This window comes from Onychostruthus taczanowskii, unplaced genomic scaffold (genome assembly GCF_017590055.1).
Source record: "Onychostruthus taczanowskii isolate IOZ18803 unplaced genomic scaffold, ASM1759005v1 scaffold25, whole genome shotgun sequence".
Lineage (NCBI taxonomy): Eukaryota > Metazoa > Chordata > Aves > Passeriformes > Passeridae > Onychostruthus > Onychostruthus taczanowskii.
In genome coordinates this window covers 9,936,766-9,964,100 of record NW_024499796.1, presented here as the reverse complement: position 1 = coordinate 9,964,100, position 27,335 = coordinate 9,936,766, and the positions used below count along the sequence as shown (strand labels likewise).

Here is a 27,335-nt window from a genome sequence, read left to right as displayed (position 1 = left end):
ATCCTTAAAGGAATAACCACTTTTAGTGTCAATAATATATTCTTCCTTGGCTTTTTATTCCTTCAAAACATTACAAAAAATGTAAGGCTGTGACTTTATAAAACATAATTTTGCCTCAACTTTGCCCACGGTGTTGTAAAATAACCTGAAATACTTCTGCCTTTTTCCTAGGGCAAACCTCTGCCAGTGTCCACCTTGATGGACCAGCTGTGGCCACACAGCTGTGGGGCCCCACTGGCCTCCTCCAGGACACGGGACAAGCCACACCTTGCACAAAAGCAAGATTCATGCATGCTGGCCAAAGTCAGGTTTCTTTCAGGTGGCAAAATGAACCGTAGTTCTTCTATTGAGTTTTAACATTATCTGATAACTTCTACCTGCAACTAACATTATTTCTCTACAATGAAGACACCTAGACTGTTGTACAAGCTGGATTTCTCACCCATAAATACTTTGGGAACCAGAGGAACGTGTACATCACATTTAGGATTTTTCCTAGGCAGACACTGTGTTTGAAGTGCATTTTTCTAACCCTTTTAGATCCAGTCAGCCTACCTTGATTGTGACACTAATGTTAAACGTAACTGCAGCCATTACCAAGTAGTTTCCGTAAGTGGTTTTATTACTGGTTAGATTTTACAAATTCTGGTATTCGAACAGACTTCGACCTTAAAATTCTAAAACAACAAAGCAACCAATGAAAGGCTTAGGACTATTCAAAGTAACAAACTCTTTAACATTTTTGCCCTGGTCATAAATATACAGAGAGAAAAAGAGAGAAGTGGACATGGAATCCAAAGAATGTAGATAAAACAGTATATAAGGCACATGGCAGTCTTTGAAAATACAGAAGCTTTAGCCAACTTAAATTAATTGCTGTTTCCCTTGCTCAGTCCACAAAACTGTACAGTTACACAAATGTTGTGTTGCAATAGATCTTCCAAGTTATTCTTCAGTCCATACTCCATAATACCAGAACACTACATTTCCTTCTGTTTTTTAGGAGAGATCCTAATTGTGGTTAGTCAGTTGCTCAAAGCCTCTATTAAAATACACTTGGAATTTCAGCTAAGAATAATTTCTTTTTTAAAGAAATTATTAAGAAAGAGTCATCAGAAAAGATTTGTAAGAGTTGTCTGTGAAGGACTTCGAGATTCATGAACCTCAAGACTTCCGGGCACTGATGTCAGGACCGACGTCACAGTTGGCATAGTGGGATTAGTCAAGTCTGTTAAAGTAGTGGGAGTGCTGGATGGACTCATGGAGGCATTGGATATTTCTGAGGCAGGACCTGAAGGGGTCCCTGCTTGGAGTGTTGAGTCTGAAGTCTTATCCACCCCTGTGTTTTCTTGACGTAAGAGGTTCCGTCTGAATTTGGCTCGAGCATTTTGAAACCAAACCTGAAACAGTTTAATATAACAGGGCAGCATTTAAAGACCTGCAGTGTTTAAAAATGCAAAAGCATATTCACAAATTCATCAATGCTGGAATTGGGAAAGACTTTTTTATTGGTAACATATTAGAAAAGCAGTCCTAGCCATGAGAAATGGCCTCTGCCTGCAGAACATTCCTTCTTCCCTGTCCTTCGATCCCTGCAAACAGTGTGCCCGGGCCAGGAGTGGGCTGAGGATGGAGGCTGGCAGGCTGACTGCACAAGGCATGTGAAAGGATGCTCAGAAATTTGGCAGCATGCAGAATCCTCGAGAGGCCCCGATCCCAGCAGCACTGGTCTGGGTGAGGCCAACACCACGCACCTGATGAACACAAAATTCCTTCTATCTCACATCCATCTCCCACCAAAGTGCTGCTGGCACAGCCCAGGGCACCCTGCCTTCCCACGGCTCCTGCTGCCCCAGGAGCTCCCTCACACCCCTGCAGTGCTCCCCTCCTTGGAAAGGACTGTCCTTCTTTCTTGCTCTTCTCTTATTCTTTCTCTAATGCTCCACCTTCCTTCACCTATGCCTGTTTCCTTTATCAAATGTTTTCAGCACTGCTATAATGTTGGGAAAAGGGACTGGAAAGGTATTAAAGACCTACATTACAACAAAAACTGTGATTTCAGTAGGAACAGCAGCCGCACAGAATTTTTTTCCCAAGGTTTCTACTTCTTGCATTCTTTGCTTATCGGGGTGAAGGACAGGGAAAGTGAGTGTGTGGGACTCCTGAGGACACAGCAGCCCGTGCAGAGATTCTGCTCCTGGCTCTGGAGGTGCCTGGCCCTGCGGCGGGACGGGCTCTGAGCCGAGGGCCGGGAGGAGGGAGGGACTGCAGCCCCAGCTGATGGACCTGCCTCGCCTGCCACACCTCTCTCCACCTTTCTTCACGTCTAGGGATGCTCCAGCTCCAAATTCCCCTTATCGAGCACTCTTCCTTCCTTGGAAAGCTCTCTCCCCCAGCCAAAGGTCTTTAATGTGCACGCCCTGTCTCTCACACTCTCTCCAGGGACTGCCACAAGGAAGTAATCCTCAGGCACAAATTCAAGGGCCATGCATAAATCACATCCCTACAGGTCCTTCTTTCTGAAAGCTCAGTATTTTAGACCAGTTTTTGTTGGCATTTGCTTTGTTAAAACACCTCATTTAAAGGCTGTTTATCAGTTTCATATACAAAAGTTCTCTTAAACCAGCACAGGTAAAAATATTCCCATGATTTCATCAGAGTCCAGTATAGCAGTGACCCTGCTACAGACCAGCAATGTGGTCAAAAAGGGGCAAACCCCAAAGTGATGTTTTTGCCTGACACGTTGCCAAGCAGAGTCCTCTCGTGGGACTGCTCAGAGCCCCCCTTGTGCAGGGGCTGTGGGTGAAGCCAATCACTTTGTTCTGGTCACTTAAACCACAAAGGCTCAAGCACCAACTGCTCAGGAGCAGCAAAAACAGCAACTGGAACTTTCATAGGACTTTTTACCTTTCAGATAGAAATAATTTCTATTTGTTCCACAAACTAATTTAGTGGTTGGTTTCTTTAAAATACCTTCTGGCAACTGTATAAAGGATAACAGCTGTGAAATGGAGTTTGGAGCTGGCTGCTCTCACTACGTGTGTTCATGTAGCCATGGCATAATTAAAACACAACAGACAAACCAGTTGGCCAGCTGTAGATACACCTACTTCTGCATAATTTCACATTTATGTTCATTAAAATACCCATCTTTTTATATTCATTAGTCCCAAATATGGGAAACATGACACTCTCCTAAATGTCCAGCTGCTCCTTAACCTTACCAGGGCAAGAGGGTCTATGGTACTCTTTGGAAGCATGTAGTATATAAAGTGAGAAAGATTCCTGATGTTTATGGATTTCCCTTCATCTTCCATTAATATGAAAACCTGAGCTCAGCTGCCCTTACCAATGACCACCCACACTGCTTTCAGGAGCAGCACATATAACATGGTTCATTGTCCCTTTTTTAGTAGCAATTCACGTTAGACATTGAAAATATCATATAATTCTGCAAGTATTATCTGAAAATAGAGATTATATGACTGCTTTTTACTTCCTTCCACACTGGAATATTGTCAAGGTTAATCATTTAATGGTTACAAGGCTCTTTAAAATTGTATGATAAAAAATATTTGTATTATTACTGAAAATACATCTAATTATTTGAATTCTGAAAACACCTTGTCTTATGATGGAAGGGATAACATTATTTCCTCCATTGTGACATTCTGGCATGTGCTTTAAATCTGACATCCTGAGCAAAGCCTGCGTGTTAGAGAGTGGTGAGAGAGGAGCAAGGCTGCTCCTGGGGCTGTCCCCAGGGCTGTCCCCTGCCCGTGGGGCTGTCCCCAGGGCTGTCCCCTGCCCGTGGGGCTGTCCCCTGCCCGTGGGGCTGTCCCCAGGGCTGTCCCCTGCCCGTGGGGCTGTTCCAGGGCTGTCCCCTGCCCGTGGGGCTGTCCCCAGGGCTGTCCCCTGCCCGTGGCCCTGGCCATGACCCCGGCAGGGACAGCAGCTGGGCTGTCCCCAGGGCTGTCCCCTGCCCGTGGGCAGCTCAGGCCGTGCACCTGAAGGGCATGGCAGAAATAACCACCCAGCCACACAGAACTGAAGAATCCTTCCAGAAGGACTTATCTCACATCAATTACACAATTCCTTCAGGACTGAGGAATAAACAAAATCATCGGGAAGCATTTAGTGGGTTTCTGTCCAACTGTATCAGCACAAGGCTGAGCTATTTCAAATCAAAGGGGGAAATACAGACCAAAACTCCCAGTGAAAAATGAAAAGCAGCTGCAAGACCAACCACTGCTGCTCCACACTCCGGTGAGCGGGGCTGCATGAGTGGAGCTGGGCACTCAGCAGTTAGGCAGAATAATATTTACTGAGGTGAAAAGATTGCACTCCCTCTTCAGTGATCTGTGGAACAAATTCTTTGTCTCCACCAAGTCAAATAGGAATGAAATAACATCTCCATATGATAAGGGAGTGTTGAAAATAAACACACTAAGTGTTGTGAGGGATTTGGATACTGAAATTAATGGGATCATCACCTTAGATAACTTTATTTTCTGGTTTGTAACACCTCCATTGCTGCATCTGTTACATATTAGCTGTGTGAACAGATTCTGCTGAAAACAAATTTTTAAACCAATTTTGCTCATTCACACAGCTACCTGGAGACATTTAGGTTCTCTGAATTTCACTAAGTAGTAAGTGGAGAAACAAAAGACAGAGGATGTAACACCACAAAGCAGACTGTGTTCATTCATTGCACACACATTGTGATGATTCTGCTGTAATTAATAACTGTTCAGTCAAAGAGATGTTTAATGAATGGGGGTTCAGGAAGAACCTGCAGCCTACAGCAAACCTTCCCTAAAGGGCAGCACAGGTCCCCACATGGGATGGAAATATTTTAGGCTTGTCTGCTACTGGAAACTGGACCAGCAGAGTCCAAATACATGCAGTGATTTCTGTAGGATTCTGGTAGTGACTTTACTGGGGACTGATTCAAGAAAAAATAAGTGGTGCACAAACACACACTGAAAAATGATGCTTTATGTTCCTGAAGTGCTTGGGCTGTGGATAATCTTATTCCAGACACCCAGGGAGAGAAGAGGTACATACCTATAGCTAACACACCACACCTCCTCAGGGCTATCTACTTTCACCTTCCTTTTCTAAACTCACAGAAAGAAAGATCAGTTCCCCAGAGAGCAGCATTTATGCCAGTTAGGTTAGTTAGCTCACAATTAGCTGGGGCTGTTAATTACTAATGATAGCACACAATAAAGAGCTTGTGTTCCCCAGCTGTAGTACAAGAGATATATGAATTAAATTGTAAATGTAAGCTTAAATTGGAAGGAAACAAAATAAAAATAGGTGTTAAAAACATAAATAAGTTTGCTATGGTTTGAATGTGGCTGCTTTGAGAGAACAGTGTGCATTACAGAGGTGTTGAAGGAAATGCACCCTGAGAAGCAGAGTGCTGCATTTCCAGCCATCCCACCCCTGGACATCTGCAGCTGGTCACAAATTGTTATAAAGCAAAGACATCAGTTAGGGCTTCCAACTCCAGTATCACAGAACATCAAAAAATCCTCAAATTCTCTGCTCCTCTACAAAGTCCCCTTGCTACATGACATGTGACACTGTCAGTAACCAACATCATGATGAGTTTTCCTAGCAAAGAGCAACCCTAAAACTCATACATGTGAACTCAGTTGTCACTCACAGGTAGAGATAAACCAACTGGGCAGAAAGGTTCTGAAACATACAAAATACAAGTTTGTGTTCTCATGGCCCAAATTAATTTTCAAACAAAACTTCCATGACTAGAGAGTGCTCATAAGAGGCAGGAAAACTCAAGTGATACCAGACAAAGTGTCACTCCATTTTCTAGAATTGCCTCCAACAGCATCATCCTCAGGGAACAATCCTCACCACCAACTATTGTCTTCCACCATGCTGCTAAAGGAGTCTGGACATAAAGGAGTATTTAACTCTGAAAGTAAAAGAAGTGAAACACCAAAGACCAAAATGATAACAAAACGTGGTGGAATTGTAAAGTTCTGCAACAAACAAAAGAAGAACCACAAAGCACCTTAAAACTGCAAATTGTGATGTGTGTAAGCCGAAATGAAGACACTGAAGCAAGGAAGAAACTGAAAGAGGAATAGAAGAGCAATGGGGTGAAGTCCAATTTTGGAGACAAAGAAATATGTTCTGAATAGGAAGAAACAGAGACAATAACTTGGAAAAAAAGATGGAAGGAAAGACCCATTCAGTGAAAAGAGAAGAGAGAGATGGAAACCAAAGTTGGTGTGGAGTGACAAGAGAGAAAGATAATGGAAAGACACTTCCTAGACACTGATGTGCCATTTCTCAGGTACTTCCTAGACACTGATGTGCCATTTCTCAGGTAATTCAGGTGCGAATTGTATTACCAAAGTGTCTAAATTCTGAGGGTGAATAGAGGAGAAGGGTCAGTCTAAGGATAGACCAGTGCAGTAAATTACTTCAGCCATGTGTGTGGTTTAAGGCCAGCTGCTGTGAGACACCACATCAGGTGCTGGGATGTTCACTCTGCCAGAGGAATCTGTTCCTGCACAGCAAATGAGGCTCAGAAGAACAAACCCAATCCAGCTGGGAGGACGTAGCCATGAGAAGTCACTACGTGCGGTTTGGCATTTTACTGGGAAGCCTACAAAGCCTTTGTTCCTTCTTCTGGTAGGTGTCAGCTCTGGAAGCTCCAGGGTCCCTCCAGTGAATTCAGTTTTCCTCAGCAGTTGTCTCCTGCCCTCCACTTGCCTGTGACTTGTGAGCTGTCCACGATGCTTCCCAGGATGGGGCTCGCAGCCCTACCTGTCTCTAGGAAGGTCACAAATCCTTTTTCTACAATTAAGACCCATTTAAAACGTTCTGCAATAAATCCTGGAATGTCATAGCTCCTATATGCCCAAGTTTATCTCTAGGTACAGGCATTTGAGTAAATGCTGATTAAAACTGACTTCTTGAGTCAGAACTGTAAATTAAAATGCAGCTGAATCAACTAATACCATTCCCTTTCCTTCCCACAATAGCTCAAATGGAGTGTGTTCCCATGAACAAGAAAAAGTACTTTTAAAATGCAGTTTCATTTCATTCTAAGTTACTAAACTATGAGTAAAAGTTTTTGAAAAATTTAATTTACGTCCACTTCAGTTATGAACGAAAAGCCGTCCTCCTTGTCCTGATGAAATGAATTAAAACTGTTGATTAATTTTTTACAAAGATAAGCATTGACAGGTTTTCTGAATTTCTAAACTAAAAGCTCTCTATGTACAGTGAGCACACTAACTAAAAGAAGTCACTTTTTTTGTAAAGCAGCCTGGAAGATAAAACATGCACCAGAATTAAAGAACTCCAGGAAAACAAGCAGGGCCCCAAACCTTCACAATTCTCATTAAATCTAGAACTCAAGTGATCTGCTTGAAAGAAACTGAAAAGAAATTAACTGTTCTCATACTTTCTGGGAATTAACTTAGTCTCAGAGAAGGTACGAATGATCAAGAATATCTTGAAAACCAGCCAAAGCCGTGGCTTTTTAAATATAAAATTGATATCTTGATTACTTTCCAAGGCAAAGGATGGCTCTTACCTGAAGAACTCTTTTGGTGAGGCCAGTTTTCTGAGCTAGCTGTTTCAAGTCCTTGGCATCAGGATTGTGGTTAATAGCAAAGTATGACTTCATTGTCCGCAGCTGGTGGTGCTTGAAGGACGTCCTCATGCGCTTTGTTTTCTGATTGCTGGGGTACTGCTGGTCTCTGTCCAGGTGGTCACCATCGTTCTCATTGCAACTTAAAGCTTAAGGCAACAAGAGGAAAAGACCTGTAAATCTCCTGCCACACCACGGCACGCACTGGCACAAGCCCTACCTGCCTTTGCTCCATTTCATGGATTTGTAGGGCAGTTCAGTTTGGAAAAGCCCTCTGAGGCCACTGTGTCCTCGGGTTAACACAGCGCTGCCAAGGCCACCACTAACCCGTGTCCCCAGGTGCCACATCCACACGGCTTTGACGTCCCTCCAAGGATAGGAGCTTCACCTCTGCTTTTGGGGAAGTTTCCTGATATCCAACCTGACCCTCCCCTGGCACAGCTCGAGGCCATTTCCGCTTGTCCTGTCCCTGTTCCCTGGAGCAGAGCCCGACCCCCCTGGGTGTCCCCTCCTGTCAGGAGCTGTGCAGAGCCACAAGGTCCCCCCTGAGCCTCCTTTTCTCCAGGCTGAGCCCCTTCCCAGCTCCCTCAGCCTCTCCTGGAGCTCCATTCCCTTCCCAGCTCCCTGGACACGCTCCAGCCCCTCGGTTCTCTCCTGCCATGAGTGGCCCAGAGCTGCCCAGCACTGGAGGTGCCCCAGCAGTGCCAGCCCTGGGGCCAGCACAGCCCGGGGGCCGTTGGCCTCTTGCCCACCTGGGCACAGCTGGATCACATTTTGCACCTTCCAGCCCTTCCCTTACAATAACCAGCCTGCAAGGACCCTGGCCTTCGCCTCTGTGGCTTTAAAATGTCAGCTCTGTTTCCTTTCCCCTCTGCCCCACCTCCACAGAACTTTTCCTCCACTTTCTGTGGGAGAACAGTAGCTGTCCTCAGCTCTGGAAAGGGTTTTACTGTACTTGGTGTCACCATAAATTGCATGTAACACACAAAGAGAGCTGCACAATACACTCCAGTTAAATCTCACTGGAACAGACTAGTTAAAATCATAATTATTTCCTCCATCAAACTAAACCCTGTAGAGTACAAGGGAGACCATTAAATGAAACACTATAAAAGAAATAAAGTTTGTGGCTACCAGACAGCAAATTATGACTATAATCTGACTAGCTAAAGAAATAAAGCCGTTAATACAACATATTCACTGGCATGCCAAATGAAAAATCTTTTTAATTATTTATATGTTTATGTTTCAATTTTTTTTAAAAAGTGTTTGCAAATACTGGTTTGAATTATCACTTCTGCCATATCCTTTTGAAAACGAGGAATGACATTGTTTGATACACTTACAGAAATCAAGCTCAAGAAGATCTGTGAGAAAAGAACACTGTAAAAATTATCAAGTAGTATTAAATATTGAATGCCAAGCAAAATCATCCTGTAGACCAAAAGTAGTTTTTCATTTATTTGTGCATAGAGTAAACCATAGAAACCCTCTTAAATAACATTAAGAACTGACCTTAAATACAATAAAAAATTAGGAATATATCTGAAAATTAGTATTGACAAACTGTTGTTAATCAGCTTTTCCTGTCCAAATATCTACAAGACCCTCTTAATTTCCTACAAGTGTTATGCTAAAAGTAATGAAAAATGCGAAAAATTACCAAAAAATTCTTTTGTACAGGAATTGTTGGTAAGTTTCTGAAATGCATGAACAGGCTTGTTTTCAATTGTCCACCACTGCTGTTTAATTACAACTGAGTACATCTCACACACCTATCTGTACACGTTACTTGAATTCATTGTCCATCAGTGGGTCTCAGCCCTAGTGAAAACCCACACATTCTGAGAGCCATGTATTAAAAACAGATTTAAAAAATACATGGATAATAAAATGCACAGATTCCTCAGTAAAGATGCATGCAGGTTCCCTAAGCAGGTTTGCAATAGCTACAGCAGCTGCTCTACACACCTCAGCCTTTCAAAACCTGCTAAAAAGCTGTGGCACAATACAGAGCAAGGCCTGCAAAAATTCAGCTCTAAGTCCAAAAGCACGTTTGTTTAACAGATATGCTCAAAGTGTCCAAAGCCTCAAAGTTTTCTGTGTGTTTCTGTACTCCTATAATTTAAAAAGCAGCTAAAAAAAAGGTACTGTATATAGAAATGTGAGTGTCTGTGTGCGTGTGTGCGTGCATGTGCATACATTTGTATAAATCCTTTCCAGACCTCTGGATCTTGTGCCAAATTTTGGCCATAAGAAGCATTTCTGCTTGTTTTCCTACAGCATGGAAAACTGCAAGCACCTGAATTTAAAAGGTGTAAGATACTTAGAGGGAGAGAGCAACAATGGAGTAGTAATGGAGCTGTTTGGGATGTAGCCAAATCTTTTTGGGTTTAAGATCTGGGACCTAGTTGCCCATCTGGAGTCATGGCATGTGCTCCAGTCTCCTTCATAGCCACAATTCCTGATATAAAGAACACGGGGATAAATAACATAATAATGCTCACATAAAATTCTGTTATGGAAATGTAAAACCAAATCAAGCTTGTTTTTAAAATGTACCCAAAGAATTTTAGATATTAGTAATGGAAAAGACCTTTGTGCATCATCTTAGAGGCTTTTGAACCCTCCAAGGAACAGCAAGACAGACATAGGAGGAAATGCATCAAAATATCTGTCTGCAGGACTGAGGTCTGGTTCCTGTTAATATGCAACAAAACAAAGCCTAGGGCTGCAAGGAGCTGGATTTTAATGTGTCCCGTAGAGAATGAGATACATTCAGAATCCAAGGATATAAAACTGATTCTAAACCCTCCCAGAATGGAATGAGGGTGTCAGCTTTTCATCAAGCCCTGATGGGAAAAGGAACAACTTACTCTGGGAATTTCTCATGGTTTTACCTCATTATCTACTAAGTAAAAATAATATTAAAATGCCAGTAAACATGTACCATTTGAGAGTGGCAAAATGTCCTTGCCTACGATGGAAGTTGCAGAACAGATTTTGAACGTGCGTGAGGGCGTGTGCCGTTCTCTGCCTTGTGCAAGTGGTTTGGCTACTCCCAGGCATCACCCAATATGACATAAATAGTCCTAGCTGGTGCCAATTCCCCTCTTGTATTTGGTTGTGGTGCCTGGCACCATCCTCAACAGGCTATTTTACTCAGTCTAATATTATCTGCATCTCTCACAGAATGTGCAGTGTCCATGGGTGTTGCAGGCACAGATACACAGAACGGGCCAAGGGTGTAAGTGGAGATTTTAAGAGCTCAGGAGTTTCTGCAAAAGGCACCAGGGTGTAAAACTAACACTGTACATGCTCCTCACGCAACCCTCTGTTTTCCAGGCACTGTCTTCCCTGTTCTTTTGTGGTGTCCTGTGTGTCTCCCAAAGGAATTGCTGAACTATCCATATGTAACATTTCCATTCCATTGCAGTATCTCAGGCTCCTGCTGGGATTTCAGAAATACAATTGGTAGAATTCCAGTTGAATAGAGGAGCCTTAAATTAATGAATGTTTCACTTCTATTTTTTGATAAAACAAATTCTGAAGCAGTGCCAAGTCTCTTTTTTGACCCTAGAACATTTCTAAGGTCCTGTGCCTTTCCCCAGACCCCACACCCAAGTCACTGCCCTCCCCCCAGTGGCTGCACAACACCCTCAGCCCCATAGAGACCACCTGGTCACAGGATGGTGATGTCCACAGGCAGCATCACTACATCCCTACAGATTAAGAGGAAACGTTTTGATATTGGTAGCCAAAATACCCTTTGCAGATTAATGCATAACACCTCCCTAAACCCAACAACAGGAGCATAGATATTGGTAGCCAAAATACCCTTTGCAGATTAATGCATAACACAGGAGCATGAAGCAGGCTGTGCTGGTGCTTTTGTAACACAGTCTGTTAGAGGAGGAGAACTTGGGAACACTGCTTCACCCTCAGATCACCAGAGCCCCCCATGGCTTGGGACTCGGGGCAAAGTGTGTGCTTAGCAGTTAGTAGGTTGCTAAGGATATGGCACATGAAGATGAGAAAGAGAAATTTCCTGTGGGGGAAATTTTGTTCTTAGTAGCTTGTGCTTGACATGTTAGATTATGCCAAAAGAAAGAAAACTAATCCTGATTCTGAAAGAGTGATGAAACAGGAGACACGTTGTGTGTGCATTATCTCTCAGTAGTGGCTCAGGAACATACACCCCTTTCCTTCTGTAATCGGAGTCAAGGGGGTGTTTTAACCTCCTGCTGCCTGGAGAGGGAACTTGTGATTAACTAGACCAGGCAGGGGTGCAGCCGCATTTGTTGTTTGGTCGGAGCGTGTAGAGGACTTTGTGGTACCCTTATCCTCAAAGGGGACAGAAGTGAGACAGAGCCCTCAGAGTGGTACCTGGGACAGGAACAGACATAGTCTTTCTCTTTGGGGGCAGGAGAAGACACATAGAGAAGGCAGATTCCTGAAATTCTCACCACAGGCATTAAAAGAGGTGAAGCTGTGGCACTGGGAGCAGGCAAGGTACCACTGGCTGCTTCTGAGGTGCCTGGCAGCACTGAAAGGAGCCTGTCTCTGCCAAGCCATGGAGCAACAGACCCAACAGCGCTGCCTCAACCTTGACATTTCAAGAAGTGTTTCTGAGGAGATAAAGCCAGTGAGAGTCTTAAGGAGCCCAGGCCGAGCATCACAAGGCCAGGACGGAGGAGAGCAGGATTAGAAGCCCTCTTCCTCCGGCCTTCCCCGGGCGTCTCGGACAAAGGGGCTGCGCGTCCCGGTGCCCCCCGGGGCTGCCTGAGGCCCGGGCCCCGCGGCCGCGGTGCCCCCGGGGGGAGCGGGCCGGGCCGGGGCTGCGGGGCGGGAGAACAAAGGGGCCGGGAGGGGCGGCCGGGCCCGGGCCCCGCGGGAGGAACCGCCGCCAGGGTTTTTCCCCTCAATTAAGCCAGTTGAATGGCGCTGAATGGCCGGTGCGAGTGCGCGGTCAGTCCCTGAGCGCCGCGATTAACCCGGGCAGCCCCGGCCGAGCCGGGCTCCTCGCTGCAGCCCCGCCGGGGGAAGGGGCTGGAGCGGGGCTGCAGCGGCTCCGCTGCCCGGCCCTGCCCGGGGACCCTGCCCCGGCCCCGACCCCAGCCCCAGCCCCCTGGGGAGGGGCCAGATGCGCCCGGGGACCCGAAAGGTGATCACAGCCAGGGAGGAGGGAGAGAAGGGGGAGAAGCAAGAAGAGGGGTGAAAAGGGGTAAACCCCATTTTTTTCCTAGGAAATCTCTGCAAGACATCCGATTTTAAGCCGCGATTCCCTTATGCTCGCTCTGTCACCGTAGTCACAAGGAAGCTTCTTGTGAGCTTTTAGTCCCAAGAGAAACAAGGAAGAAAGAGGGATTCGCTCTTCAAAACTTTCCAGGTTTTTCGCATTTTTGTCAGGAAAAAAAAAAAAAAAAACAAAAAAAAACCAACAAAAAAACAAAACAAAAAACACCCAAACCGCTTTTGACACAGCCACTTGAGAGGGTCAGCTCCAGGCGTCCCCGGCGCTGCCCCGAGCCCTGCCGGGAGCTGGGTCGGCGCCTCCGCAGCCTCCCCTCCCCCGGCAAAAAGCAGCCCTCAGCCCCAATTCCCCTCCCCGAGGACGCCTATCCCGCCTGGATATTCCCTCACCCTCCCAGCGAAGCACGAGGCATCTTCCTGCTAGCAAAGGAAGGAAGTGTTTCTTAATATCTTGGCTGTTTGTACAGATTATGGGTATTTTATCAGCCCGTCGTGCCCCAAGTTTGCGCAATACATCTGTCATTTTCCAGGATATTTTAGTGTCTTAAAGCCAGACTAGATACAAATGAATAAAACATAGCAGACTGTGGGAGGTTTGGGGTCTAATTCACAAAGGGAGTATTCAGAATTCTTTACAGGTGCTTCTGTGTTCAGCAAGCTTTCAGCCATTGATTTACTGACCTAAAAAACCCATCAAACTCCATTCCAACAAGTGAAGGAGGAAATTATGATCAGAGAAACACACTTAAAAAAAAAAAAAAAGAGAGAGAGAGAAAAGAAAGAAAAAGAAGTCTTTTTGAAGTTTTCAGCATCCTTCTAAGCTATTTTCCACTTGTCAGGCTCTATCCACATCTAAACCCATCACCCCCCTGCAAACGGAGTCTCCTTTAAGTAGGAAAAAAAAAAAAAAGTCAGTCTAATTCGTGTTGCAGATGAGTATTTGCTGCAATTTACAAAATTATTTCAGTCTCGACTCTGCCAAGTTTATGGGTCCCCCTTTTCCCACCACCTCTGGGTGTAGATTTATTTACACAAAGTATTCTACACAAATCACCAGGAACAGATCCCCTCAGAGGACAACATTGTGCATTTGTAGTGCATTTCCGAGAAGGAAATGACAAGTTCCACTAAAAATAAAAAGAGAAACTATCACATTTCTAGATGGTTTATCTTTTAAAGGCACAAAATCCAACGCTTTGCAGTAATTTACTCGTTTGTGGAATTTTACATCAACGAGCAACCCAGTCTGATTTCCAAGATCAATGGCACTTATTACCGCATAAATTAGTCGATTATAGGTCTAGTAAATAGTTAAGTAGATAAATAGCTTAAGCGAAGAAGCCAAAGGTTACTCAAAGAAGATCTCTAAAGTTTCAGTTGCACGCTCTAAACAACGATTAAAAGTCGGACGGCAATTATTTTGTAAACGAATTTTTCAAAATGCAGTTAAAGGCGGTTTATTTAGGAAGTCAGGGAGCAGTGAGACTTTCTCAGGCTGTGCTCCCATCCAGGACAGATGCCGCTGATTCGGTTTACAGGTCCTTTGAATCTGAACATCTGCCCTGCACAGGGAGACAGCGGAAGGACAATTAAAAGCTAATCCCTCCGAAAAGGAGACTTTTTTAACGGGAAAAATGCATATTTGATGCATGTTTTAAAGCTGAACTGTTACTCGCGAGAACACTACATCCACCTTTCATCAACCTTCACCACTGGGACTACTACTGCTTTTTGCACTACTTCCAAATTATTCAGCAATTAGTACAACCAATAATAGCTGGCAAACTTGTTCCCGAGGTGCGTTTGCCGGTTAGAGATGCGCCTTTTCTCCCTGCCATTTTCAGTGCAAACCACCCCATTTCGTCGCTATTGTTACTCCCTTCAGGCGCAAAGCACCCGTAGCCCCCGTTCCCGAGCTGCCTCCCCCGGCCCGAAGCCCGAGCTCCTCGGCACCCCTGCACTTCTCGGTGTCCCCCCCGCGCCTTCCTCCCCCCGTTCCTCCTCCTCCTCCCAGGCAGGCGGAGCGGCAGCCGCCCGGCGCAGCCCGCAGCTGTCGGGGCGCGCAGAGATGCGGCTCGAAACAAACCGCAGCAAACTTGGCCTTCACCGAACGCCCTCTCCGGGAAAGAAGAACACGTTAAAGGGTCCCTGTGCCTGTCCCTGTGCCCTAGGGGACAGGTCCGAAGCAGGTAGGCTAAAAGAGAAAACAGGCTGGGACGAGCGCAGACGCACAGAGGGCACCGAGGCACAGAACGACGCCGGGAAACGAGTTCGGTGCCCAGGGTCTGGCGGGACGGCCGGGGCGCCCGGCTCGGGAAACGCCGGACTGGGGGAAGCCCACCTCCGCCTCCAAGCCCTCGAATAAAACCAACATCTAAGAATTTTGTTTTGTCCAAGCATTTTTTTTCCCCCCGTTGCATACAAGCAGCAGCACAGGAAGCCCCCGGGGTGGCAGCCGTTCTGGTGGCAGCTACACGGAGAAGTGGAGCCAGGGGCAGAGGGGAGCGGGGATGGGGGGGAGGGGGGCAGGAGGTTGCTCGAATTCCTTTGCCTGTAAAATTACAGTGCTGTGGCGGTGGGGAGGTTAAACGAGGAAACACGCCTGAAAGTTTGCCGCTGGATCCAGAGAGCCCCGGCTCGCTCCCGTTCCTCCTGCTGCTGGGCTCGGTTCAGGGGCAGGGGCTGTGCCGCGGGGCAGCGATGGGCTGCAGGGAGGATGCTGCGAGTTTCCCGACCCTTCCCCGAGTCACCTCTCAGGAACAAAACTCCAGCGGAACTTGCCCGCGTGTGATCAGGCTCTGTGCTGCCCGCAGACACCTGCTGCCCGCGGCCCCTGCCCGGGCACTGCCAGCCCTGCACCCCCGTGCGCCCCCCAACCCAGCCCTTGGGAAACGGCCACTTCCCCTCTCTCTTTCCTTCCAAAGCTTTGGGGTGCAAGAGCTCAGGACAGGGCTGAACAGTTCACCCCTCAGCAGCTTTAGAGTGTAGCCACCAAAGAAAATTCACGGGCCTCTGAAGTGCTAACTTAAAATCTCTGGTTTCCAGATTTTATTTCAGGCTGCACTCCCCCTTCTTCCCCCCCTTAACCAGATGACCTTGCTTCAAAACATTTTATTTCCAGCTGAAGTGAAAAATGCTAACATATTAGCTTCTGTAATTGCAGTTTGACAGCACTTGATCTCAATAATTATGCTGCAGCTAAACTATTATTAACAGTTTAAGCTAAAATAAACGGAAATCCCCCTTTGGAAGTGAACAGAAACAGACCATTTGAACTGTTCTGGGGGAAGGGTCTCTTACCTGCATTGTAGGCTGCCAGATCTGCTCCAGGCCCCGGGCTTTTTCTTTTCCTGGGTCTCCCCTTCTGGACAGTCCCCACGCCATTGTAATAAGGCAGTCCCAAAGTGTTGGCAGAGCCCGCTCCCAAAGCCGGGCCCTTCCCAGCGGCTACATCCGAGTGATTGAAATGCACCTGGTACTCCCCCTGGATGAGAGTCTCGAAATGGAGGCGGCAGTACACCAGATTGTCCTTCATGCCAAAGTGATCGCCAGTGGTCAGCATCTTGTTGCAAGTGGTGCAAGTGAAGCAGTTTAAGTGATATACCAAATCCCTGGCCCTCATGACCATCTCGGAGGCAGAAATCCCCAGGTGACATCTCGCACATCTCTGCACCGAAAACCTCCTGCAAAACAGAAAGGCCAGAGGAGACGGTGAGAGGCGCATTCCCCCCCACCCCGTCCTTCATCGGTTCTGCCCGGAGGGCGGCAAAGGGCTGCGAGCCCCGGGACGGCCACCTCGGCCGGGGCAGCGGCACAAAGCCGGGACCTTTGCGGAGCTCAGCCGTGCGCGCATCCCGGGACGGAAGCGCCGGGAGTCTCCGTCCCCTTTCCCATCTCGCAGCTCAGCTCCCGCCCCGCCAGACCCCACCAGGAAAAGGCTCCGACCCCCGGCCCGCGAATGGGCCCTCACCCCCGGGCAGGAGGCACCGCCGGCGGGCGAGGAGCGGCCCCGCTGCGGGCCCCGGCCCCGCGCCCCGCGCCCGGCGCAGGAGGCCGAGCAGGGCACGCCTGGTGAAGGCCCCAGTAGCCAAAGCAGGCGGAGGGGAAGCTGTGCCCGGGCCGTGCCCCCCTTTCGGCAATACGGGACTCATCCTCACCACGAGTCTCCGTCCCCAGGGCGAGGTTTTAGGAGCTCACAGCCTGCCCCACGCGTGCCCGCGGATCCCCTCCGCAGTCTCGCCAGGACGGGGTCTGCTCAGCGGGGGGAGCGGCGGGCAGTGTCCCCGTCCCCGGCTGGCGGCCGAGGGCAGGCTGTACCTGTAATAGTCCTCCTTGCAGTAGATGCTGCCGTCCTTGCTGAAGCAGGTGAGCTCGGACTCCAGGTTGAGTTTACATTCACAGCACTTCAGGCAGCGCATGTGCCACTGTTTGTCCACAGCCAGGAGGTAATAACGGTCCGAGATTTTACCCCCGCAGCCGGCGCACAGGGCAGCCCTGTCACTGCTGATGGAAGGCATGGTCTGCTGGGGGAAAACAATTACAGACCGTTAGCGAGAGGGAGAAACTCTTGAGCACGGCTGAGCTCTCCCCTCCCCCTGCCCGGCCGGGGCCGAGCTGCTGCTCCCCTGGCAGAGCAGCGGGGGCTGCCAGCCGGCCACCCCGACCGGCCCCCGCGCCCGCTCCCCAGGGTCCCGCCGCATCCCACCTTCCCGGGAGGAGGCGGGGAAGCGGGCGAGACAAACAGAAAACCACCCTGGCTTTTAGGGGAGGCGTGCAGACCAGACCCAGAACTTTTTTTTTTTTTTTTTTCTGGTGGATTTTCCAGTCTCGAACCAAGAAAAGACGCTGTTCAATAAACAGGCGCAATAATAATAGAGTAGGGCAAATCACAGATAGTTCATTTTAAAATTCAGAATTACGGATATACTGAGAGTGTCTGCATAGTTAATGCTGTGTGAGTGCGTGTATGTGGAGCGTGTCTGTGTGTATATTTTCCTAGCTATAAAATTCCGAATGAATTACGATCAAACCCCCAGTAGTCACAGTGCTGCAGACACAGCTCTCTGCAAGCTGGTTCCAAACAACACGGATCGCGATCTGCTGTGACCCAAAGCGCTAAAGGGATCAGTAAATAAAGCTGCGGAGGAGATGAGCGTTACGAAATGCGAGGTGCAGAATGTTTAATCGGGAAAACGAAATAGTGGGAAACGTGCAGGAATGAGAGCGGGTTAAAACCAACAGAGCACATTAGATTATGCTAGGATAAACTTGGAAGCAATAAAACTAAATATAAGCCCTATATAATTTAATAGTTTAGTGTCAAATCGCAATCCAATCGAAACCCTCAAAAACCCCCAAATTCACACATATCCTGTCAACTGCTACAGAACAAGAAAGAGGGAGAAATATCGGAACCGTTTAAGCATGCTTATTTATTTCAGCAGGCACCTTAAAACAGCATTCGGGAGAGGAAGCTCGGGTGGAGCAGCGTCTGGGGCAGACCTTGCAATGTGCTGCTTTCCACTTCGGTCCCAACTTACTCTTACCCGCTTTGCACAAAAGCCCACGGCAGATCTGTTCTTGTGCACGAGAACCCGAAACATTTCCTTACAGCTGTGCCCAACACGCAGTTTGTTTTGATTCGGGGCGGGGGAGAAGTTGTTTGTTTGCTTTTACCTCCTCTAGAGCCTTAAATCCTCGCGCAAAGCAAAAGCAAAGACAGCTAATCGGAGGAAATCGAAAGAAACCGAGGCTGATTTTCCAGCACATGCCAAACCCATTGCTTTCATCCTGTGCTTGCGGGGATCACAAAATCCCATGTCCGTGAGCGCTCCCGTTTGCACCGCATCATTCCCACTAGGAGAACTCCACACAAATAAAACCCTGGCACTCCACTGGTGTTAGTCACAGGAACCCACCGGCAGCTTGTTTCTTTAAGGCATTAACTGAACTCCGAGTAGGGATCGTTTTATAACCAAAATAGTTTCTTGTAAATCCACTTTAAATGAAATAACGATTTTTTCTACTTTGTTCTTCCAGGAACAAAAATATTCTGCGGTCTAGAAATGGTATTCAATGATCCAGTATTCCAACCCACTATTTGTTACATACACACGTGTATCCATATAGATTATATACAGTTACACAAAACTATCACGCCACAATATTTATTCCAACAGAGATCATTGGATGTTGTTTAACTGTACGGAGAAATACTAACTTTTTAAAAGAAAACCAAAACCGTTTAGATTAGAAATCGCATCCCACCCTTCTAGTACAAAGGCCGTTTTCCAAACGGTGTTTCAAGATTAAATAGTCTCGTTGTCACCTTTAAGCAAATTTCATATAACATTACAAGAAAGAACACATACTGATGAAGTTTGAAAACCTGAGAACGGATCTTCCTTGCATATGCCTGTATCAGTTTACAAGACGTAATTTAACCAATGTACGAGATAATTTCACTTCAGAATTGTAATTTCTTTTAAAAAATAGTATACATAAATTGTTAAATCACTTAAGACACTTCGAAAATTTCTTCCACTTTGCCAGCTTAACTCTAGTGAGACGGATGCATCTTTTTATTATCTAAATGTATTAATATACAAGGTCTACGTATCAGCAGACAAAATGAAATGTGGTAAAGTTATAAAAATTCCCATCCATCCGTCTCCCTGAGACATATCTTCTAGTTCTGTTTGCCATGATTACAAACCCACATATTAAAATTATTTTTAAAAACCCATAACTTAAAGACACTCGTGTTTGGTTTTTTTTCTTCTTAAATAAATGCTATAAAGACTATCTCCATGAAGGCATCCTACCTGAAAAATAACACAGAATTGGATTCTTTGGTGTTTGTATTTCCATTCTGCAGACAAAAAAATTTGCTGTGCCAAAATGTTACTGGTATAAAACCACACTTTGCCTCTTCCTAAAAACTTTGGAAGGCCGGACAGGCTGGGGGAAGGGAAGGAGTTCTTGGACGCTACCAAAAGGCTGGTCTATCTGTTTTCTCACAAGAGCAGTACCGTTCATTTCACCCAAGCGTTACTATTACTATGCATATTATTAATAATTAACAGTTTCATGCCTTTCCCCACGGCTTCATTTAATCTTTTGGGGTGCCTTTATGCTTAATTTTCTTCTGATTTAGTATTTTGCATAGGCTTCCCCCCAATCTGGTATTTTAGGGGAAAAGCTGTATCTGTGAGGGGTTTGGTATGTTTAGGGGGTGCATGACTCTCCCATTCCTTCGGCTCCTACCGTTTCCGTCTCTCCCCTGTCTATAGCCGAGCTGATGGCCGGTGCTTCGCTTTTGGTTCTCCGATCCATCTCGTCGATGACCCCGTGCATCTCCGAGCCGGAAAGACTGTGGAAAAGCATCGCTGAGGAAGCAGAGGAGGAGGGCCCGAGTTGCTGTTGCTGCTGACAGTTGTCGGGGTCCCTGCAGGAGCCCAGAACTTGCATTAACCGGAGCCCTCCCCCATGCATCTAGCACGGCCGCCCCGTCTCTCCTTGGGCACCGGGCTTTTCCCCGGCAGAGCTCTCCGGAGCGCGGCGCAGGCACTGATCCGAGGTTTCAAGGGATGGGGTGCAGAAAAGGCGGGCGGAGGGGATGAGGGAGAGGGGATAACTGGTGGTGTGAGCTTCGGGGCTTGGATCTAGTCTGTTGCGCGGCCCCGGCACATCTCTCTAGGAGGCTTCTTCAGTGCAGGGCTCATTGCCCCAGGTGCAGTCCCAGGCTTTATGCTCTGGCCCAGCTGGCAGAAGGCTGGGCAGGCTTACGGTTGGGAGGGATTAATAAATAGTAGAAATATATATAAAAAAAAAAATTAAACCATCTTCGGTGAGAAATAAATAAGAATTAGAAAAAAAAAAATTACAAGCCCCTTACATCGTACTGTGCGAAATTTAGAGGAGGAAAGCAAGGGAGAGGGAGGCTACAGCAGGCGGAGAGCAGGCTGGTGCTGCAGGGAGGCTGGGGCGGATGCCCACCGTACGCACTCACAGTCCAGAGGGCTGGCAGCGGCGGCAGCTCAGGGGCAAAGTTTGCTCCTTCCCCCGCTCCTCCCCCAGCCCGCTGGAGCTCATTGGGAAAAGAAAAAGCCAAGGGGAAGGAGGAAGAGTTGGACGGGCACCAGATGGGACGGGCACTCGCGGCCCCCCTCTGTCCTTAAAGCGGCGCGGCCCGCGGGGCCCGGGGCGGGAGCGCAGCCGGAGCCGGAGCCGCCGCGGAGCTGCGAGCGGCGCGTCTGCAGCGCGGGGACCGCGCGGGGCTCCGCGCCTTTTCTACAGCCCCTCTGACATCATGTCCTGCCCCGCCGCCATTGGCTGCGCCGCGCCCGGGCCGCCGGCATGTGCTCGGGGCCGGGCGGTGTCCCCGCGCTGTCCCCGCGCTGGCCCCGCGCTGGCCCCGCGCTGTCCCCGCGCTGGCCCGGCCGCCCGGGCACCGCGAGCGCTGCCGCGTCCCGCTCGCTCCGCGGCCTCGGGAGCGGCCCGGCCCCGCGCGGAGCTTGGCGTTTGTCGCCCGGTGACCGTCGGCGACGTGTCGGGCCATGGCGCGCCGAAGAGGCTGTGGGCACGGCTCCTCCAGTGCGCGAGAAGGAGGCGTTCTAGAGGATATTTCGCCATTCCCCAAACATTTACGACCAGTTGAATGCACCCAATAACTCTCGTTATGAAAAATATTCTCTGTTAGAATATAATAACTCGAGTCGCTCCAGTTTGTGGAGTCTTCCACAAACCAAGGCCTCTTGCATCTCTCGTTTCCAAGTAGACTGTAAGAAAACCAGGCCAGGAAGGTCCCTGAACTTGAGGAAAAGCTTCTGAAACTCTCCAGGAAAAACAAAGGGTGCACAGGGAGGCTGTTCATGATGTCTAAATATTTATCCAGGAGGTGGGTAGTAAGGAAGGACTAATTAGTATTAAAGATGTCAAATATCGCACTTCTAATTATGTTAGCAAAGGTAGCACAACGGAAGGTAAATCTGAATGCACATCTGAGATCATGAGACTCGCTGCCTCATCCGTGACTATGAATTATTACATCACTCTGCTCATTCCCATCAGATGTTTTTTTCTGACAGCGATTTGCCTCTTACAGGTGTAGTGCAGTTAAGATTATCCTTGCTAAAACTGGAATTCTTCCGTTTACAGCCCAACTTTGCTGGGTTTATACATTCCATTCTGATGCTTTTTATCATCTTTCTGTTGGGATTGCTCTGAGTAGTTAAAGTCATTTGCATGTCACAGAGGAGAACAAAGTGTCTCTTGTAGAAATGCACATGAAATAGCCACAAGACCCCTCAAGAAACCATACAGAATGCAAGCTAATTTGGCATCTGTGGGAGCTATCCAAAGTCTGTCCTAAAATCAGACCTTGGAAACAATGGAAGTTCATGTTTGAATTCAGATTAAATCCTGCAGGACCATTAGTGGCTCTGTATAGTATTTATCTTTATAAAACCTTCTTTCCCTTCCTCCGTGCAGTTGTGAGACGTTTTCAAGCCCCGTCTGTGCGGGGAGCTTTGCCTCCAGGAGCAGCTGTGGATCATTGCTCACTGGACACCACGGACCCCGTGGTGGGACAGCACTGGCTCACCTTTGCTCAAGCAATGCTGCAGATATCCTTCTCACAGCTGTGCTATCCTCTGCTTGTAACAGCAGATTAATTTCCTATCACTGAATTGATTACGTACTTTTTGCAGTCAAGAAAGGTCATGGATTTGTACACTCTATCAGACATTGCTAATTATCAAAAAGATTTTAGGTATTTAACAGAATTAAAGTACAGTATTTCATGTTACAGAATTGCCTCAGTGGATGGAACCAATAATACCAAGAGCAAGCTGAAAAAGTATGGCACGGCCTCCAGTTCACAGGGTATCTCTGATTATCTTCTAATGGATATACAAACACAAGAAGACATCCAACCCTTGCTACCAAAACACAAGGAGAGTAACAGAATGTAAACATAAAGCTGCTAATGTACACACTGACACATGAATGGCATTTACATTGTTCAGAATAAAATCAAGGATACTTTCAAATAATGAGCCACGGAAAAATTGCTGGAGCAAAATCGTCTTCAGAATGAAACGCAGGCTCATTTGAAATGAGAGTTTTTTAATTTAAAAAATGGTGCAGCTAATAATAAAGTCTTTTAACCTGTATTTTGTTATAGGTGACAGGTGAACAAATCACAGGTCTTGAGTTTCTCTACCCTGCCTCTCTTGGTAACGTCATCTCCAGTACCATCTGCTACCTACCAGACAAACAGACCAACCACATAATGAGGTACCAGCTTCCACCCAGCTACCGTGACTAAATCAGAACAAAAGATTCAACGCCTCCTTCAACAAAGGAACACAAGTCTAAGCTGTCTTTGCTAATTGCTGGGTTTCAGGTTGTCTGTTACAGATTTTAAGTGAGCTACAAACTTCCATCAAATACTTATAGCTGTTGGATAAAGATGCTAAGAATAAAAGATAAATGGAAGCAAAAGGTAAGAGAGAAGAGAAGAAAGCTTAGAAAATAAGCAACTACTTATGGTAATTTAAAGACTGTGGAATAATATAAACATGAAAGACCAGGGGGCAGAGTGATTGATATCTCATATGTTTTCGATGCCCCTACGGTTATTAGACTGCAATATACGGGAACATACAATAAACTATGAATTAAAATGTAATTGTAGCTTCAGGCATCTTCTTCATTGTCTGCTGTGGTGTTATGTCTTCATGCACCGTGATTGACAAGGTGTAATTAATCATCTTACTCAGTTGTAAATATGGGCACCCTTCACAGTAGGCATCAGGAAGTGTGTACCAGCAAAGGAAGCAATAGTTGACGCTGAGATACCATTAAATCAAAATCAGAACGCGTATATGTTCAGAAACGTGTGTTTGGTGTGATGCCGTTATCGTTTATTTCTAAAATACTGTACCAACAGATTTACTTGATTTGCAAGTTAACTACAACATTAACCGGTTTTATATATTTTGTCTCTTCTTCGTTTTTATAGGCAATGATGTTGTTCTCCTAAAATGTGAGCCAGTTTGCTTCCTGTCAGCAAGTGGAGCTCAGCTGGGCTCTTCCTCTCCCCAAGTTGCTGCAGACAGACCAGCAGCTCCATGGTCTCACTTGAAATGGTTCAGGCAAATTATTACTCCATTCATGGATCACCTTCTGCACTTCTTATATACTACGTTAGGCACTTTGGGTCATTTTAAAGTGAAAGAGAATAATGAAATTATCCTAACAAGCAACACTGTTCCATTTAAAAATAGGACATTTCTTGCCACCAGTGCTGTCCCCAAATTGTAAAGAATGTCTTTTAAAAGATTTTTTTTCAGTATTCCAGGATAGGAAACATGTTATATCTCTTTCCTTTTGTAAATGATTGCTATCCTTATCTAGTTAGTACAGAAATGGTGTCCGAGTCATGGGAAATTAAGTGGTTTGTCTCAGGAAAATTTGGTGGTATGCATGTTTTTGATGCACGTAGAGCTGTTGAATGAATAATTGGCCCCTATTTAATGTCCTCTGCTTTAAAGCTGTCTAGTACATTTGCTGTTTAAAAAAATGTCTTTCAAAGCTGTAAAATATGTAACAAAAAGAGGTTGCTCTCCCCGTTTTGACACGAACAAAGCCATACAGTGAGCTGCCCGAGGTACTTCCAGCATGGGACTAATTACAAATACAATCATAAATGGAAATTTTCAAAGTTTTCCAATTCTTTTTCTTTGCAATATCAGCTGATGAGTGTTTGATAAAAACAAGCAGTAAAAATATCAGTTCAGGAATTAGCTATTAAATATTAAGCCAAGCATTTTTCAGAGAGTATGGGATCTGTTGGATCTATAACTCCACCATTTACCCCTGATGGAGTGAGATCTCTGGCTGTCTTCAGAAGCAAACCCAGCTTAAAACAGGAGTGTACTCTCTAGAAGATGATCGACTAAGAGTGTGTTTTATTTTGATTTGAAAAACCGTCAATCACAGATAAAAAAGACCAAATACTATTATTATATCTACTAGCTAAATCTATTTGTCTGGTAAACCAGGCACATGCAGGAAAGAGAACAAATACAGTTTAAAAGGAAAATATTCTGAAGGTTTTGCCCAGATGTTGTGCTGAAATTGTTGTTCCCTGGTACAAGCAATTGATTTCAGAGGAAAATGCAAGCATGTATCTATAGATGTGAGAGAGAAATAAGATGTCCAAAGTCTCACATATTTCAGTTTATATAGCCACAGCTATTTAAACAATTCCAAAACTGCCTCTACGGGTGTCAAAGAGGGAGGGAAATCTTCAACCACATGATCTTCTCTCCAGAGTCCTGTTAAATCCACTGAACTTAAAACAGAACAAGAAGTGTGAAATATGGGTTTGAACATGTTATGTCAGAAATGTAAAGGTTGGAAGCCTTTTTAGTAACCGATATTAATATTGTATTAAATGTTATGAAAAGGTAGGTGTTGGAGAGAAGGGCTGGGCTCATGTGCAATTTTGTCAAGGTTTTTATCTGTGATTATGATTCCAGATGTATCTATTCCCTGGGGACAAAAATGAAGTAAAGTTGGCATGTGACATGTGTTTTAAGGTGTTTGGCACAGTTTCCCAAAGTGATGACAAAATGTTCGTTTTTATTACAGTGAATTGGTACAGAAAACACGATTCTGAAGGTCAGCAGCTGTATATTTACCAGAGCTTTGGAGTTTTATTTGGGGGAATATACATTTTTGGTGATGTGCTTAGATCGGATAGCCTGACAAGCATCCATTATAATAAATAATGTAAATAGAATATCTTTTACAAAATATGAAGTGGTAATTACTAGAAATTCAGTAAATTCATGCACAGGACATGGCAAAGACGGCAAAAATATCTATTTTTGCGTCTAGTCGTGTAGCAGCTTCTTATTAATTTTTAAAAATCTGTTTATTGCAGACTAACCTTACTGCTCTACAGTTGGAGCCCAAATAATCGTAGCAAGGTCCTTGGTAGGAGCATGCTTCTAACGTAAATGCAGAGCTGTTTATTTTTTACCCAGGCGGGGAGGTTATTTTCGGGGTCAGGAGCTGAGAGCTGCCCGCAGCGCTGGCTGTGCCCAGCCCCTCGCTGGCAGCAGGGCACCCCGGGCCGCAGCAGCAGCAAACACTCCCTCGTAAACCTTTTACAGTCCGGCATGCACCAATCGGCGGGGTGTGCAGCCTGCCCCCATTGGGTGTAGCGGGGCTTTGGTAAACACGGCTGCATGACAAAAACAAGGTTTGTGCAGAAAACACTCCAATAGCATTGCCTCCTCTGAATATTCAGAGCCTGAGAATATGATTAATTCCATACTTTGTGAGTAAACTTCCCCAGCTCTGTATCCATCTGCAAATATTCAGAGCGATGTGCTCAATGCATTCCTTTCTGTTCTACAACCACATTTCTTTGTGAATTTAACCACATCAGAAAGCACTTCAGATTTCCAACACAAATATTCAATGCATGTAATGTAAGGAAGCTTCCTTTATTGGAGGTGATTTGGAACATTTTGTATTTTATAGGTATATTTAAGAGGTTAGCAGTAGGGGGGAATCGTCTGTGGAAAATCTGTCTACAGCTGAAATTCTTAGATGCAGAAGTGTTGCTGAAATGCCTAATACATTTACATTCTTTTGTTAAGTAGCTTACAGGACTATCCTCTTAGCTACCAGATACCCAGCTCCCTTTTTTTCCTTTTTTTAAGGTCAAATAACATTTCTACATTTCTCCTCTTTCTTCTTATTTGTTATTTTCAGGAGAATATACTTGGTTTGAGGTTTTGTGCGCCATTAGAAGATTTTCATTTTTGCTGGCTTTTTTACTTTTTTAATCTACATTTTGTCGTTCTTTTCAATAATCTTTTGCAACTTTATTTCATCTTTAGTGCATGCAAAGAAGCCCCTCATTGGCTAGTATATTACTGAGAATGATTTACAAGTTTTCCCAGACTAATTTTCCATGTGATAATTTTTTCCCTAATATAACATAGCTCAAATTAAAAAAAAAAAAAAAAAAAAGAAGAATGGGGAAAGTTACGGCATTTTATAATACGATTTGGAAATTAATTTTTGAAGTAGTCGTGTTTGTATTTTAAATTTAGAATCTATTTATACTATACTCAGTATCAGAAAAACAGTGTAGATTTTAAAAATTAGCAGTCTGGTATTTTCCAGATATTGAAATGTGCCACCTAATGAAGGCAGAAGACTTGCTCACTAGATTTATTTTAAAGCAGTGCTTTTACATAGTCATAAATTAAAATGGCAGTTTTCAACTGGATACTTATTACTATTTTATTTGATATTTGCAAGATACCTGACCATTTAATATTTATCCTTTATTTCTCTGAGCTGATCTAATTGCACCTCTCTATTTTGCATTTATTTCTCTTTGCAAACACTACAT

The 27,335-nt window shown here is 45.6% G+C and overlaps 1 protein-coding gene across 3 annotated transcripts; it reads right to left on the bottom strand.

Annotated features, from left to right (window-relative positions):
• Positions 1 to 606: 606 nt before the first annotated feature.
• On the bottom strand, positions 607 to 23,211 carry LHX2 (LIM homeobox 2). Of its 3 annotated transcripts, XM_041406777.1 has the most exons (6): positions 23,196 to 23,211; positions 20,159 to 20,280; positions 17,210 to 17,412; positions 16,193 to 16,575; positions 7,583 to 7,788; positions 607 to 1,400 (listed from the first exon to the last, which is right to left on the bottom strand). In XM_041406777.1, the coding sequence occupies exons 2-6, from the start codon at positions 20,276 to 20,278 to the stop codon at positions 1,113 to 1,115; spliced, it is 1,200 nt and encodes a 399-aa protein (XP_041262711.1). In that variant the 5' UTR covers positions 20,279 to 20,280; positions 23,196 to 23,211; the 3' UTR covers positions 607 to 1,112. The 3 variants fall into 3 exon arrangements, with proteins under 3 accessions (XP_041262711.1, XP_041262709.1, XP_041262710.1); XM_041406775.1 differs by lacking the exon at positions 23,196 to 23,211 and having other exon boundaries at positions 17,210 to 17,415; positions 20,159 to 20,416; XM_041406776.1 differs by lacking the exon at positions 23,196 to 23,211 and having other exon boundaries at positions 20,159 to 20,386.
• Between the last annotated feature and the right edge of the window lie 4,124 nt (positions 23,212 to 27,335).